This window comes from Dipteris shenzhenensis, chromosome 5 (genome assembly GCF_047967505.1).
Source record: "Dipteris shenzhenensis isolate YYH24624 ecotype China chromosome 5, Dip_SZ_1.0, whole genome shotgun sequence".
NCBI classification, from domain to species: Eukaryota; Viridiplantae; Streptophyta; class Polypodiopsida; order Gleicheniales; family Dipteridaceae; genus Dipteris; species Dipteris shenzhenensis.
In genome coordinates this window covers 7,391,822-7,407,649 of record NC_141600.1, presented here as the reverse complement: position 1 = coordinate 7,407,649, position 15,828 = coordinate 7,391,822, and the positions used below count along the sequence as shown (strand labels likewise).

At 45.2% G+C, this 15,828-nt stretch overlaps 1 protein-coding gene across 1 annotated transcript in view; it reads left to right on the top strand.

The window, feature by feature from the left end:
• LOC147901565 (uncharacterized) overlaps nucleotides 1-15,828 on the top strand; it is an 81,618-nt gene that overhangs the window by 56,185 nt on the left and 9,605 nt on the right. The window contains exons 3-6 of the mRNA XM_087375168.1: nucleotides 2,160-2,218; nucleotides 2,326-2,407; nucleotides 2,648-2,768; nucleotides 3,024-3,065. Coding sequence (XP_087231294.1) covers nucleotides 2,160-2,218; nucleotides 2,326-2,407; nucleotides 2,648-2,768; nucleotides 3,024-3,065 — 304 coding nt within the window. The remainder of the gene's footprint in view (nucleotides 1-2,159; nucleotides 2,219-2,325; nucleotides 2,408-2,647; nucleotides 2,769-3,023; nucleotides 3,066-15,828) is intronic.

The window sequence follows — 15,828 nt, the reverse complement described above, 5'->3', positions numbered from 1 at the left end:
GAAGCTACCTGGGAATCCGTATACCAGTTACGGAGAGCATTCCCAGATTTCATCATCGAGGACGCTGATGCTTGAAGAGGGAAGGAATGTTATGCTCTAGCCGAGATAGCATGACCTCGGATAGATCGGTGGGCATTTTCTCTTAGATGACCAACTTTTGTAATAATTAATGTGCGTAATTAAATGGTCAAGAGAAGTAACTGCCAAGGTCCTAGGTGAGGGCGTAATGGCATTGACTAGGTAGTTCTAATAGGGCTAGCGCCTAGGTGCATCTAAATGTGAAAATTGCCAAGGGGCAATTGGTTTTAAAGGAACTCCAAGAGAGGGGTGAAAAAGGATGCATCTAAGTAAGGGCCTAAAATGTAGACATGTGGCCAGGAACTATCTAGGGAGATGTGGGTCTCAAGGATAAGCATGAAGGAAATAACGTAGTGATGTTTTGAAAAAAAAATACGTATCAAGTCCTTGAGAGTTGGCTGGGAGGAATAAGAAAATTGCCATCGCCCGTGAGCGTGAAGAGTTAGTGCGCAGGTTCAATATTAGTCAGGAACTGCAGTGGAAGGAAAGGGAGAAATTTCTTAACACGGTTGAAGGAGAGGATCTTGGGCGATTGAGTCTGTGAGCTCCACGAAATCTAAGAGCATGGGCTGACTGTTATTCGGGGTACACGTTCGCTTCAAGGCTGACAGCAGGGAGGCTTTGGCCATTGGTTTGGTTCTAAGCCAATGCTTTGAACTCTTTAAACCAATTGAACACTTCGGATTTGCTGTTCATGAGAAAGAGCCAAGTGAACCTTGAATAATCATCAATGAATGTGACAAAATACCGATACCCTCTATGGGTTGTGACATTCATTGGTCCACAAACATCACTATGCACAATTTGCAAGACCTGTTGTGCTCTTATTGAACTTGGACTATCCTTTTGGAACGGTAGGCGATGCAACTTTCCAAGAGCACAAGCTTCGCACACCTCTTGAGTGGGCTGCTGTAGTTTTGGCAATCCTTCAACCATATTATGATTATGCAAATATGCCAAAGCTCTGTGATGTGCACGACCAAACCTGGCATGCCATAAATCACCTGGAGTAGAAGAAGAGACAGCCATAGCATGTTGATTATAGGGCTGAGCATCAAGCCTGTAAAGGCCCATGCTGGCCTCATAAGAACCTGTAGCCACAATCTCATACCCTTACTTTGGAATCTCAAAGTAATCCAGAACTGCAGCTCAACTTCACACGTAAGAGGCATTCAGCAGGATGCGACTTACAAACAATCCATAAAATGTCTGTACAGGTTGTCGCAGCAGCAAAGATAGCAGGATTCAGGAAATGTTAGCAGCATAAGTAAAGAAAGGCTTGCTTGACAAAGAGGAAGCAAACAGAGGTTGACAGTTGAATGTGGATGCAGTATCATGCATTGCACTTCTGTATAAGTGCATACAACAACGGGTGTGACATCTCTGTTGCGCTCTTGCTTCAATATTTCTTGCATCAGGGGTTGGGGTCTCTTGGTCAATTTATTAAAAAAAAGGGAGGGCTTCATGGAAGTGGTGGTGCTATTAAGAAGCCAGAGAGAAGTTTGAAACATATGATGATGCATCCAGATGAATCTGATCAGAGGCTCATATGTACTTCAGACAGATGAAAGTTGATGATTGCAAAAGAGCAAATTTTAAACCTAGATAGGAAAATTATGAAATGAGGAAAAAGTAAGAAAAACTACATGAGTGCAAAAGGACAAACAGAGCTATGATAGTTCTTTTGGACTGGCTTAAGGTCTTCTTGAACTTTTTATGATGAACAGTACATGCATTTAGGAAAAACTTAATAAACATGTACTTCTAGAATATAGTAATACGTTACAGTCCTGCCATTGATTGTTCAAAAATCAAATCAAGTGCTGTGATTGATTCAACATTGACTTAATACCATCCTCCAAATGATCTCCATATTCTTAAGGATGTCAACTGGATTAGGCTGCTGAACCAGAAGATAAGTGTTAGTGAATCTGATCTGTCTACGCATCTGTTAATGGGCTACACATCCAGCATTTATCTGAGCTCATTTCCTTTGTCACAAGCAGAGATAATTCTTGAATTTCTATTTACCTTCTGAAAATATAATTCAAGCGTGTGTGTTTCTCTCTTCTTGAATGCAGGTTTGTTCAGGTGGATCTTTCTGACATTCGAAAGGATTTTCAATGTCCTATTTGCCTTGGTATGCTCTATTACGATTTCCTCTCTGCACTAGGAATGCACCAGTTGCTGGGCTCCTCTGAGTTAGCTTTTTATATTATTTTTGAAGGACAAATTCTGGATCTACAGGAATCATACGCAAAACAAGGACTGTGATGGAGTGCCTCCATAGGTTCTGCCGAGAATGCATAGACAAGTCCATGAGGCTGGGGTAACTTGCTACTTCAAAAGCCTGCTTTTGAAAAAATAGTGTTTATTTCTCAATCAAGCTGAAAGTGCACTTCTACAGTCTTGGAAGAATTCATGTTTTGATATGAAGTATTAGAGCAGATTCATCTGTTTTTCAATTTGTAATCATGAGATAAAGAAAGCTTATTTCTTTAGTTTCTCAGCTGAAATTGGATGGATTGAGCTTGTAACTGATGGATCTTGTGTGTAAAACGCTTTTCAGTAACAATGAATGCCCTGTTTGCCGCACACATTGTGCCAGCAGACGCTCTCTGAGAGACGATCTGAATTTTGATGTCCTTATTGCAGCTGTGTACCGAAATGTGGATGCATATGAAGAGGAGGTATGCTCCATCCAATACACATAAAACTTGTGTTTTTACTTTTAATTCAATGTTGGAATCTAAAAGCATTCTTGAAATTATGTGTGCCAAAAATATTCACACCATCGAATCTTTTTAGCCATAACCTATGGTGAGCTTGTTAGGAGCAGATAATGTTCAAGGTTTATTTCCGAGGCCTTTCATTTGTCACCAAAATGTGAAAACTTAAATGTGTTTGAAATTTGTTTACATGTTGCTTGTATCTGATAAATGCAGGAATTGGCTCTACGTGAGGAAGAAAAGCGAAGAAACAAGCAGGTGAGTTGACGAATTTTTTTTTTTTTTTTTCAAAAAGGAGAACTTTCTGTTAATTCTTGGAAAAAAACCCATACAGTCAGCTACCAAAATAGGGCCGATGATGGTAAATACAAAGAAAAAGAGAAGCCTGGCTGTCCAATGCCAGCTTGTCGGCTGCCCCTCCCTCACCCTCCTCCTCACTAGCCCCCTCTCTCCCTTCCCCCCCTTGCTGCCCTCTCCATCGCTGCCCTCTCCCTCCCCCCCTCGCTGCCCTCTCCCCTTCCTCGCAGCCCTCCTTTGCTGCCCCTCCCTCCCCCCCCCCTCGCTGCCCTCCTTCACTCCCCCGCCCCCTCCTTCACTCCCGCCTGCCCCTTCCCTTCCCGCCACCCTCCTCCCCTCTCGTCTGCTGCCCCTGCTTTCCCCCGCCCCTCTCCTTCCCCCCCTGCCCCCTCCCTCCCTCTCCCCTGCCCCCTCCTTTGCCCCCGATCGCTCCCCTCTCCCCCCCCCCCGCCTTCTGCCCTTGCCTTTTTCCTCCCCTCCCGGCTTCGCGCCCCTCCCTCCGTCTCCTCCGCCCCCTTCCCAACCCTCTATTGCCTACCCGCAACTCGCCTCCCTCTTCTATTTTCCCCTCTCCACTTTTCCTCCCCTTCTTGCGCCCTTGTTCCATGGCGTTCTAGGTAGCATTTCCACGGACGGAGTAATTACAGTGTTTGAATCGGCCTTTTCACTTCGATCGGCGAATGGATCCCCATTCAGCCAATCTTCATCCACCCCCACCGGGCGCGAGAACCGTCATATTTTTAGAAGACGAGTTGCAGCAGCTCAAAAAAGATGTAGAGCTCGAGTGCTCCACATCGCTCTTCGCACACATCTTTGGGTCACACCCTTCCAGATCACAGGCTAGAGATTGGATGCTAGCGGCGTTACCAGGAGATCTCGCCCCACACCTCAGGGATATTCGACTTTTGGGACGAGGATTTTTCCAGGTTGTTTTTGACTCCCATGAGTCCACAGCCCTTGTTCTCAAAGCTAATCCTTTGGCCTTGGGTTTGAGGAGGATTTTTCTTTTGCCCTACACCTTGGGCTTCGATCCGCTAAAGGAGGACAGTCAGGTCACATCTCTATTCATCAAGTTCCCTGGTCTTCCTCAGGTCTACTATCGACTTCTTGGTACTATCGGAGCCACTTTCGGAGTGGTCACTGAGATCCCTCTCCTTCCTAACATGCCTTCTTCCTCGGCAGAGGCAATTAGAGCAGACGGGGTGCCTCGTGTTAGGGTCATTGTCTCTGACCCTAACATTTCAGATGACCACATTATGCTTCAGCGTCCAGATGGCCCTCTCTTTCGACAAAGAGTCGGATCGCAAGTAGACAGGACTAGTGCAGGATCTGCAGGACACTTGGGCACTTTGCTAGAGACTGCCCGAGGAAGGGAAAAAGACCCAAGAGGTCTTCTGGTGTTGCTCCTTCACGTACTACCCCGACTGCACCTCCCCAGCGCCCTATACCACGCACTTCAGGACAACCAGGAGTAGCAGGACGCCCTGCTTCATGCACCCCAGGACCACAAGGGGTAGCAGGGCACCCAAAGCCCGCAGCACACCCAGTACCACGATGGAGAGCGATCAGAGCGGCTCCTTTACTTCAGGAGGAAACCTTTGATCAGGTTCAGACAGACGCCATCCAGACTCCAGAGATGGATGTTGCTGTAGCCCTAGACACTACAGTTCCACATCAGGAGGGGCCTTCGGATGCACCAGCCCCAGTCACTTTGGTTTCGCATCACAAGGGGGCTTCCAATACTTCTCCCCCACAGACTGTTCCTACCACAGTCAGGACGATCGAGGAAGTTTATGCACAGATGAGGAATCCAGATCCCTCTTCAACCCCACCATAGGCCTCCTCAGTCCCTAGCTCCAGTTCTACTAATAGAGGCCTGGCACGTCCTTCTCATCCATCTTCCACGAGTGTAGGTCTTCTCCGGTCTTCTCGGCCAGACTTGCTTCTCAGGAATTCTTTTTCGACACTGATAGATTCGGCGACTTTCATGGATGATGATGAGTTGAAGCCCTCCACCTTAGGGGTCCCGGTCATTGGGATTCCTTTTGATAGGGCCTCCCCCTCAGCAAGTGTGGGGATCCTTTCACCTGTTGAGTTTTCTGCCCTCAGCAGGAGTGTTTCGGCCCAAGGGAAGCTGGTCTCCTCTACTAGGTCGGGTAAGCCTTTCCATCCAGCATCCTCCCGTCGATGAGGATAGTCAACTGGAACATACAGGGCCTAGGCGGAGTTCCACTGAAGGAATGGAGATAGATAGAGAGAGTGAGAGCAAGAGAGAGTGAGAGAGACGTAAGCTTGAAAGCTGTAGTTGCTCAATAGAGTGTGTAAAAGAGTACAACACAAAGTAGTGTAGATAAGGTTTTGTCATAGTGACAAAACCTTAGTAGTCACTAACCATAGTTAGTGAACTAACTGCAGTTAGGGGGAAAAACCTCTAAAAGAGGGAAAAGTGCCCCTAACTAACTTATTATATTACATTGGTCACTGCTGAATTATAGATATAATTCCAACACCCCCCTGCAGTGCCAATGTCATGTACAAGGCTGATCAATCACCAAACGGATATAAGTTCAGGGCACTGCGAAATGCCTCGAACTTCTCACGTGGTAGTGCTTTGGTGAAGATATCTGCAACGTTGTCATGTGTGGACACAAAGATCATACTGATCTCTCCTGCATGTAACTTCTCTCTGACGTAATGATAGTGAACCTCAATGTGCTTCGTGCGAGCATGAAACACTGGATTCTTTGCCACTGCAATGGCACTCTGACTATCAGTGAGAATTGGAGAAGGACCCTCCAAAGACAGATAAAGATCAGCAAATAAACGTCTCAGCCAGACACATTCCACTGTTGCTGTGAAAGCTGCCCTGTACTCAGCTTCACATGATGAGGTAGCCACTGTAGATTGTTTCTTGCTTAGCCATGAAATGCAAGATTTTCCCAAAAAGAAACAATTGCCACTAGTGGACTGCCTAGTGTCATAATCACCAGCCCAATCTGAATCACTGTAGGCATGCATCTGCAAGTCACCCCCCCTGGGAAATAGTAAGCCAAAAGACTTGGTGCCTTGCAAATAACGGAAGATGCGCTTAACTGCCTGCCAATGCATAGTTTTAGGGCTGTGCATATACCTGCTCACCTGAGATACTGCAAACTGAATATCAGGCCTAGTATTGCAGAGATATATGAGGCATCCAACAGCTTGACTGTAAAGTGTGGCATCAACTGATTCTCCTGCATCATGCATTGTGAGTTTCAGCCCCGGTTCCATAGGAGTAGATATGGGCTTACACTCTTGCATGTTAAATCTGTCCAAAAGTTTCTGAACATACTTGGACTGAGACATAACAGTGCCACGTCTCTCATGAGAGAACTGGATCCCCAAATAAAAATGAAGCAGCCCCAAATCTGACATATCAAAGTGGGTCTGCAAATCAGTTTTGAAATCTGCAATTTTGTCGTCATTGGACCCTGTGAGCAGTAAGTCATCAACATAAAGAAGGATGACTAATATTTCCCCCCCATCCATCTTGATGTAGAGGGTGCTCTCAGTAGGACTATTGTGCAGCCCCTTGCTGGTCAAAAATGCATGTATCTTGGCATACCATGCACGAGGGGCCTGTTTCAGCCCATATAAAGCTTTATTAAGCTTGCAGACTTGAAGTGCATTTGCTGTAATTTCAAAACCCGGAGGTGGTTTGACATACACCTTTCCAGCAAGTCCCCATTTAAGAAGGCTGTTTTGATGTCCAACTGATGAACATTCCACTCAAAACGTGCAGCCATTGCAATTACTGAGCGGATGGTGGTCATCCGGGATGTAGGAGCAAAAGTCTCCTCATAATCTATGCCCTTTTTCTGAGCATAGCCTTTAGCAACCAGCCTGGCTTTATATCTGTCAATGGAGCCATCTGGCTTCCGTTTGACTTTAAATACCCATCGTGTGCCAATAGCATGTTTACCGGGTGGCAAGTCCACAACATCCCAAGTCTGATTTTTGGCAATGGACTGCAACTCATCGTGCATGGCATTCATCCAATGCACATTACCTTGTGCCTCTTCAAATGTGGCAGGCTCCTCTTCATCAAGGAGAGTACCTGCATATGCTGATTCCACTGAATTAGCACCTTCCATGTGCCTTGCTGCACTGCGAGTCCTGCCAGGTAACGGAACATCAAGTTTACTCTCCCGGAGAGTCTGTAACAGCCAGTTTGGGGCTTTTTTTGCTGCATGTATGTCTGCAATTTCTTGCTGTACCACTTGTTCCACTTCCTGTGGAGGAGGCATGACATCCCGTGGCGGAACTGAAGCATGTGAAGGTTGCTGTAAATTCTGATTTGGATCAGAAAAATCAGCAGGGGAACCCAAAGCAATGGGTAGCAACCCTTGAAATACATCTTCTGAAGGTGAAGGCATTTGAAAATCAGCCTGAGTGTAAGCTGAATTTTCAGAAAATATCACATCTCTACTTACAATGATTTTGCGTGTAGCAGGATTGTAGAGACAATACCCCTTGCTTTCTGCACTGTATCCAACAAATATGCATTTGATGGCTTTATCTGACAATTTGTGCCTAAATTCAACTGGCACATGTGCATAGGCAAGGCATCCAAAGACTCGGAAGTGATCCACTGAAGGCTTCCTGTCATTCCACACCTCAAAAGGAGTTTTTGTTTTTAAAGCCTTAGTGGGAGCCCTGTTCAAAATGTAATTGGCACACATCAAACCCTCTAACCAGAATTTATGAGGCATGTGTTTGCTTTTCAGCATACATCTGTCCATCTCCATGAGGGTTCTATTTTTCCTCTCAGCTTTGCCATTTTGCTGAGGGGTCAGCCTGACTGTGAGCTGATGCACAATACCCTTTTGTTTGAGGAAAGCATCAAATTCTGCAGATAGGTATTCCCCACCTCTATTCGTGCGTAATATCTGTATCTTGAGCCCGGTTTCATTTTCAACCATGGCTGAAAAGTGTTTAAACACTGTGAACACTTCAGATTTCTTTTTCAGCCCATAAACCCAAGTAAAATTGGAGTAGTCATCAATAAATGTGACAAAGTAGAGATGACCACCCAATGAAGGAGTCCTCATGGGACCACAGACATCACTGTGTATAAGCTGCAATTTGCGAACAGCTTTAACTGAACCATCCTTCTTGAAGGGAAATCTATGCATTTTACCTAAAATGCACCCTTCACAGGCATGTGGAGGAGGTATCTCAAGAGGGGGCAATGCATCAACCATTGAAAATTTTTGAAGTGTCATCAAGCTGTTGTAATTCATGTGGCCATATCTGGCATGCCATAATTCTGCATTTTGCATGGCAACTGTAGGGGAAGAAATTGCCAAAGCATGAGCTGCTCTTTTCTGAAAAATATCAAGCTGAAAAAGCCCACGCAGCAGGGTACCAGATAACATTAAGGCATAGTTAGCTTCCCTGTCCCGGACAGCACATTTGTCATCCTCAAAGATGACCTGAAATCCATCTCTGTTAAGAGTGGACACTGAAAGGAGATTTTTGGTTATGCCAGGCACATATAAAACATCAGAAAGTCTGAAAATTGAGCCATCAATTGCAGTGAGCTCAACTTCTCCTGTGCCACGTACTGAATATGAGGAGTTGTTGGCACAAGTGACTTTCTTACCAACAGGGGGTGGATTCAAGGAAGTAAAGAGACACTTCCTCGAAGTGATGTGCTTGGATGCACCGCTGTCAAAATACCATGTGTTCAGTGTTTCATCAACACTGAAAGCAGATGCATCTGAAGGAGAGTCAAAACTGCAAGTCAAAAATGCATATGTATCATCACTGCATGAAGCTGTACTAGCTTGAGCATCTGGAACAGCCAACCTAGAATCAGAAATGCAAGATAAAAAGGCATAATCTTGACCAACAAAGTTGGCTGCAGCATCCCCACTGTCAGATGCACAAGGGGCTGAATCTGAAACAGCCATTCCTGAGCTGTTTTTCTTTTCCTTTGCAATCCTTTTCCTGCATTCTGCTATGTGATGACCTGGCTTTTTGCAGTAGTGACAGAAACCCTTCTTTTTGGGCTTGCTTGCATCACTTTTAGCCTTTTGTGAAGGCTGTCCTGACCCACTGGAAGGCTGATTTGCTGCTGTTTTTGCCTGTCCCTTTGTTTTTTATTTGAATTTTGAGAGCATTGCTTGTTCACCTGCACGTGAAGCCAAATTTTTCCTGGTCTGCTCTTCCTGAAGCAGAAGTCCTATCAGCTCATGAAAAGAAAGAGGATTTGCACCCCCCCTCAATGATAAATTCAGCGAAGTATGAAAGCTGAGATAAGACTCAGGAAGAGAATTCAGAGTGGTTGTAATCATCTCTGAATCAGGAATAATTTCATCTATATTTAACAACTGCTCTCTGAGATCCTGTAGCTTAGTGAGGTGGGCTGACATGGAGTCACCCTCCTCCATATGTGTATTGCTCAACTCTCTTTTTAAAAAAGATACCCTGGCATCATTCCGTGCTGCATACATGCTTTCCAAAATATCCCACGCTGCCCTGGAGGTCTTACACGACCGGATATGCGGAATGATTGATCTTTTCACTGAAAGAGAGATGCAAGACAAGGCTAAGGCATCCCGTGAATCCCATCTCTTTTGTTCAGGAGTATTAACTGTAGCTGCACCAACAACTTGGCCTGCAGCTGCACCTTGTGCACGACCTCTTCCACCTCCTTGGTGAGGAGGGGTAGCAGGTGCAATATCTGCTGGTCGGATTTCATCCCCATTGACATAATCCCATAGATTGCGAGAAATCAGAATATTACGTACCATGAAACTCCAGAGGGAGTAGTTGGTACCATCCAATTTGTCTTCCTGAGAAAGACCACCGAACTGAAAATCATTCTGATTTTGATGGGCCATATCTGAAAAAAGAATTGAAGCAGATACAAAGCTGAATTCCCTTACTGGGAATAAAATGCACAACTCCCAAAAACCACACCCAAGCACGGGCTGTATAAGCAACTTAGATTTCTGCACTTGAGCTGTCAGAAATCTGTCCAAGCATAGAACACTCTCCAAAATCTGCCAAAAGTGTTCCAAACACTCCAATAAAGGCAGTATATACTGAATACTCCAAAAAATGCTCTCCAAACACAAAAGCCCCAATTTGTAGCTAGAAATTGCAGCCAGAAAGGGGTAAAAATGTCAAAAGCCCCAAATCTGCAATTTTAATACAAAAGCCCCAAATTTCAGATAAATCTGCAATTTTGCTCTTGTGATAGCTTCAAAATTGCCCAATGATTGCAATGGCTTCAATCTGCAAAATGCCCCAAATATTCTAGCAGAATACTTAGCCAAACAATGGCTGTTGCAAACTTAGCCTGTCAAAAATCACTTGCCAAAATGAAGATGACCTGCCAAAAACTTAGCCTGCCAGATCTCTTGTCCAAAACCAAGAAGATCCGTGCTGCTGTACTGAAGCAGATGCAGTACGGATTGACAGCGAAGTACAGATTGCTGGTACAGCGAAAAGCAAATGCAGTACAGATCGACGGCGCTGTACGGTGTACGGTCACAGGGTACGGCAAAGTACGACTACAGGTACAGCAAGTACGACTGCAGGTGACGAACAGATTCGGCGCTGTACGGCGAAGTACGACTGACAGATTCGGCGCTGTACGGCGAAGTACGGCGTAGAGGTACGGATTTGTACGGCAGGCGACAGAATCGTACGGAGATGTACTCAGGTACGATGTACGGCGATGTACTTAGGCGAAATCGTACGGCAGGCGACAGAATCGTACGGGAAGCTGTTCGTACGGCAGGCGATAGAAATCCGTACAGTCGTACGGACTGTACGGTCTGATTTGTTGAGGCTGAAAAGTCGAGGTTATGATTGAAGCTTGAGGGAGCAAGGAGCACAAGACTCTTGGACCTGCTCTGATACCATATGAAGGAATGGAGATAGATAGAGAGAGTGAGAGAGACGTAAGCTTGAAAGCTGTAGTTGCTCAATAGAGTGTGTAAAAGAGTACAACACAAAGTAGTGTAGATAAGGTTTTGTCATAGTGACAAAACCTTAGTAGTCACTAACCATAGTTAGTGAACTAACTGCAGTTAGGGGGAAAAACCTCTAAAAGAGGGAAAAGTGCCCCTAACTAACTTATTATATTACATTGGTCACTGCTGAATTATAGATATAATTCCAACATCCACACCGTCGCCGTAGGCAGCTGATCCGGAATCAGCTTCATCCAGGTGTCACTGGAGGTGCTATTGATAGCCTTTTTATCCAAGAACACAAGTTGGATGCCAGTGATTGCACTAAGTCTGGCAAACTACTCTCAGGACATACCTTCTGGTCGCCTGCTATGGGCACAAGGGGAGGTACTTGCATTTTGGTCTCTCCTTCTATTCTCCCCTTGGTTGTTGGTCATGGTATTATCTCCCCCTCTACAGCTCAATGGATCATTATTTTGGTTAGAGGGCGTAAGATTGGCCTTCTCAATCTTTATGCCCCCAACAACAGAGGGGAGAAGATCTCCTTTTGGAAGGAACTACTCTCTTGGGCCCCCATTGCAGATTCCCCGATCATTGGTAGTGATTTCAACATGGTTGAATTGCCATCAGACAAAAAGGGAGACAGACAGGGTGGAATTCACTCTTTGGAGAGGGCAGCTTGGGATGCCTTTCTCTTTCAGTACAGTGGTAGGGACACTTGGTTTGATGATGCCTTTCATGTTATGCCATAGTCACTCCTGTACTCTTGGTCGAACAGGAGATTACATATGCCCATCCATGCACGGATTGACAGATTTTATGCAGATGATTGGGCACTTAACAGAGGCGGATCTTATGCATTTCTACTGGGGTTTCCACCTCAAATCATTTTCCAGTGGTATTGCAGATTTTTGAGCCTCATCGGAGAGGACGCTCTGCCAGTGTCAGGATTCTAGATGCTTTTTATGCAGAGGAGAGCCTTATGGAGGATATTTTACAGATTTGGGTTTCCCACATACAGGGTGGAGTTGTCCGCCCATCTCAGGTAGCTGCAACCGTATCCAGAATTAGTGACTATTATCATCTGGTTCTTTGGATGCACCTTTCACCAATGCAGAATTCAAGACTGCATTGCTTGCCCTCACAAGGGCAAGTGCCCAGGTTTGGATGGACTTACCCCTTCCTTTTTTATTACTTTTTGGGAGCAGATTTGTGATCACATTACATCAGCCCTATAGGGCGTGTGGGACTTTGGTGAGATGCTTGATTCACTTACAGATGGTGTCATTCATCTCATCCCAAAGGGGGGTAATAGGAATCTAGTGTCTCGGTGGAGACCCATCACTCTATTGGGCACTTGTTACAAGATTCTGGCGAAAGCCATCAGTCTGCGGCTATAGGTTTTTCTTCCAGATTTGATTCATGACACGCAGACAGGGTTTGTGCATGACAAAGTATTTTTGATAATATTTTCTCATTTTGGGAGGCCTCAGAATGGGCCATGCAGAGCCGCCAGAGATTGGCCATTCTACTCTTGGACTTTGAGAAAACCTACGACAGAGTAGACTGGAATTTTTAAGAGGGTACTCTATCTCGCTTTGGTTTTTCATATGCATGGATTAGAGGAGTATCCTCTCTCTGCAGATCAGCCCATAGCCAGGTGCTCATTGGGGGGGGAAGAGGGGACAGATTTCAGATTTCCAGATCAGTCCGCCAAGGATGTCCTCTTGCTCCTTTTCTTTTTCTGTTTGTGGCGGAAGTATCTACCTTAGATCTCAAGCTGATATTTATGGGCTGAGGCTTCCTATCCGATGGGAAGAAGAGCTCCTGGATAGTGAGTTGGCAGATGACACGGCTGTTTTTTTGGATGCCTCCCCCTAGGACACTCACTTCCTTCCGGACAGCCTTGGATTTATTTTGCACGGCTGCAGGTGCACACATTAATTGGCATAAATCCAATGGTTTCTGGATTTGCGATGATGACACCCCGGATTGGGGTAATGATATTGGCTTCACTTGGATATAGAGGGGCGTCTCCGTCAGATATTTGGGCTGCCAGGTTGGGGTGGGCATCTCTCCTTCACAACAGTTTGCTCCGGTGTTGGAGAGTATCAGAAGAAAGCTCTTTTTCTGGAGCTCATCCAAACTTGACTTGGCTTCCAGGGTGGTGGTGGTTAACCAGGTTCTTCTAGCCACAGCATGGTTTGTATGCTCTTGTTGGTGCCACTCTAGGGATTGTATCAATCAGCTTAAGAGGCTCATACGAAACTTTTTATGGAGTGGTCTAGATGGCACAACTGATGTTACAGCCAGGGTGGCTTGGGAGACCTTGATTCTTCCTACAAGAGAAGGGGGTTTGAATATCATCGACCCGGATCTACATGCAGAGTCCTACTCTGCAAGGTCGTTGTGAGAGGACTTATGCTAGGGCAAGAGCCTTGGAAGGATTTCTTTATCAGATGCATACACTCTCGCACGCCCACCTCTGGAGAGGATTGGACACACAGTACCACATGGGTTTTCACCACAGCCCACCTCAGATCTCCCTCTTCCCCTCTATGGTTGCTAGGAGTACTCTTCGCAGGATTCCCCCTTCCACCCGTGAAGAGATTGAAAGGCAACCTATCATGTGGAACGATAGTATTTTGGATGAGCATGGCAAACCACTTGGAGCTTCTCCTTACATGCAGTGGCCAAGATGGGAGAGGGGTCCTGCATCTACTGTGGGAGCATGGAAAGCCTTCAGGAAGCTTCGTGCAGATCGACAAGCCCAGTTGGTTCTTAATCAAAGGGAGTGCAGGGAGAGTCCAACAGATTGATGCAGCCTTGCCCTTGGATTTGGTGGACACAGATGATATGCCTATTACTTGCTCCACCTGGATGGGGGCTTTTTCTAGATTGGGAGTTCCTTTACAAGTGATTGCTTTTCGTGACACTCATGAGGATGCCTTAGTCTTTGATGTTTCTTCGGGGGGCAGGCTGTCCAGATCCACAGATGATATCTTGTTGGAGGTACCGTTTCAGCCAGTTAGGATAGTGGGCTTCATGGAGCATGGCTCTCTCTCACAGTGGTACTTGGATCGTGACCCGCTTCTCATCGCCCTGGGCTCATGGAGGTGTCCCAATTAAGTTTTTGCAGTGGGACCCTTGGAAATGGGAATGGATAGATGAAGGGCATGGAGAGAAGGGCATCCCCTTCTTTCGTTACACCGTCAGTAATGCCAAGAAATTCCAGCTCAGCTGTAGGGGTTGGAGGCCTACCAGAGCTCATCATTGGGAGAACTTTCAGATTTCTGCCGACTTGCAGAAATTTTTTTGGCAAAGGCTCTAGAAATCCCACCGGAATAGAAAAATCACTCTCTTCTTTTGGCTTTCTATTCATGGTGGGATAGCAGTGAACCAATGGAGATCTAGGTTCAGAGCTGACCCTTCTTGCCCTCATTGCCTTTCTGCTTTGGAGACAATACAACACTGCCTTTGGGATTGCAGATAGGCGAGAATCATATGGAAGGGTATTGTAAGACTTTTCAGCACTTTTGTTTGCCTACCCTTCTTCATGACCTGGGGATCAGTGGCTTGGCTCACTCTTTCAGGGTCCTAGGACTTCTTTGAGAGACTTGACTCCTCTTGGGCTCTTCACATCCGACGACATCTTGTGGAGTCATGCTCTCTAGAGGATGTTCCGGCCACTCTCTTCAGAGCTGCTCATTCCTCGGTTGACTCTCCATGGGAGATCTTAGCTAGCATTGCAGCATGGCACATTTGGAGAGCTAGATGCACTGAGGCTCTGGAGGGTTCTCAAGTTCACCCTTCTCAGATCTTGGCTAGTACTTGGACAGATACTGTACACACTCTGATGGCCATTTGGGCGACCATGCAGGGATCATCTCGAGCAGCCTTCTCCAGGAGAGTTACTTTTCTCACAGATTGGAGAGACTCTCCCTTCTTTGCTGAGACTTCTACAGGGTTGACTTGGCATTTTCAGCGTCAGCCTTGGTTTCTTTCTACCTCATTCCTCTGAGGTGTTTTCATTACATGCTTAGCGTGTTGTATTTCTGCACAGAGCTTGCTCTAGCGAGTTTCTTTCTTACTTAATAGAAGTCTCCTTTTTGCCCAAAAAAAAAAAAAAAAAAAAAAGGCAACTTGTCAATTTGTTGTTTCATGTCAAGTCGCTCTATGGAGTTATTTGTTTGTTGGGATTTGAAGGATGTGTACATTTTCCGAGCAAAAACCTACGAGCAGAAAAGTCCGAGCGATAATGTTTGACACCAACCATGCTAGTATATTTCTCAAAGGAATATACAATTCTTTCTTAATTTCTCATTTATGGAACCATATACTTACTTATTTATCATTATAACCCTCATTTTAGAAAACATCATTTGTATATGAACAAATAGTGAACACTTTAGAAACTCCTATAAATCCCTCCCTACCATACTCTCTTTTGAGGATTATGGTAATTCAATCGATTTAAAAGGGTTTCCCTTAGCTTTAGTAATCCCATATTTGAAGTATTGAGAAGCTCTCTGTAACAATGTATACCATATTCCTTAGATGAGTAGGAAAATGATATTGAAAATCTCATAATTGAAGCCATTATTATCGATCAAAAATTAATCTCTAATACATTATCAAATATGAGAAGGCAAGAGAGGTATTTTCAAAATATTCCCAATTCTCTAAACCTCAGTACTTTTAAGGAAATGTGGTCCCTACTGAACTCCTTCCTACCATAATATGAATTAGGAAAAAGT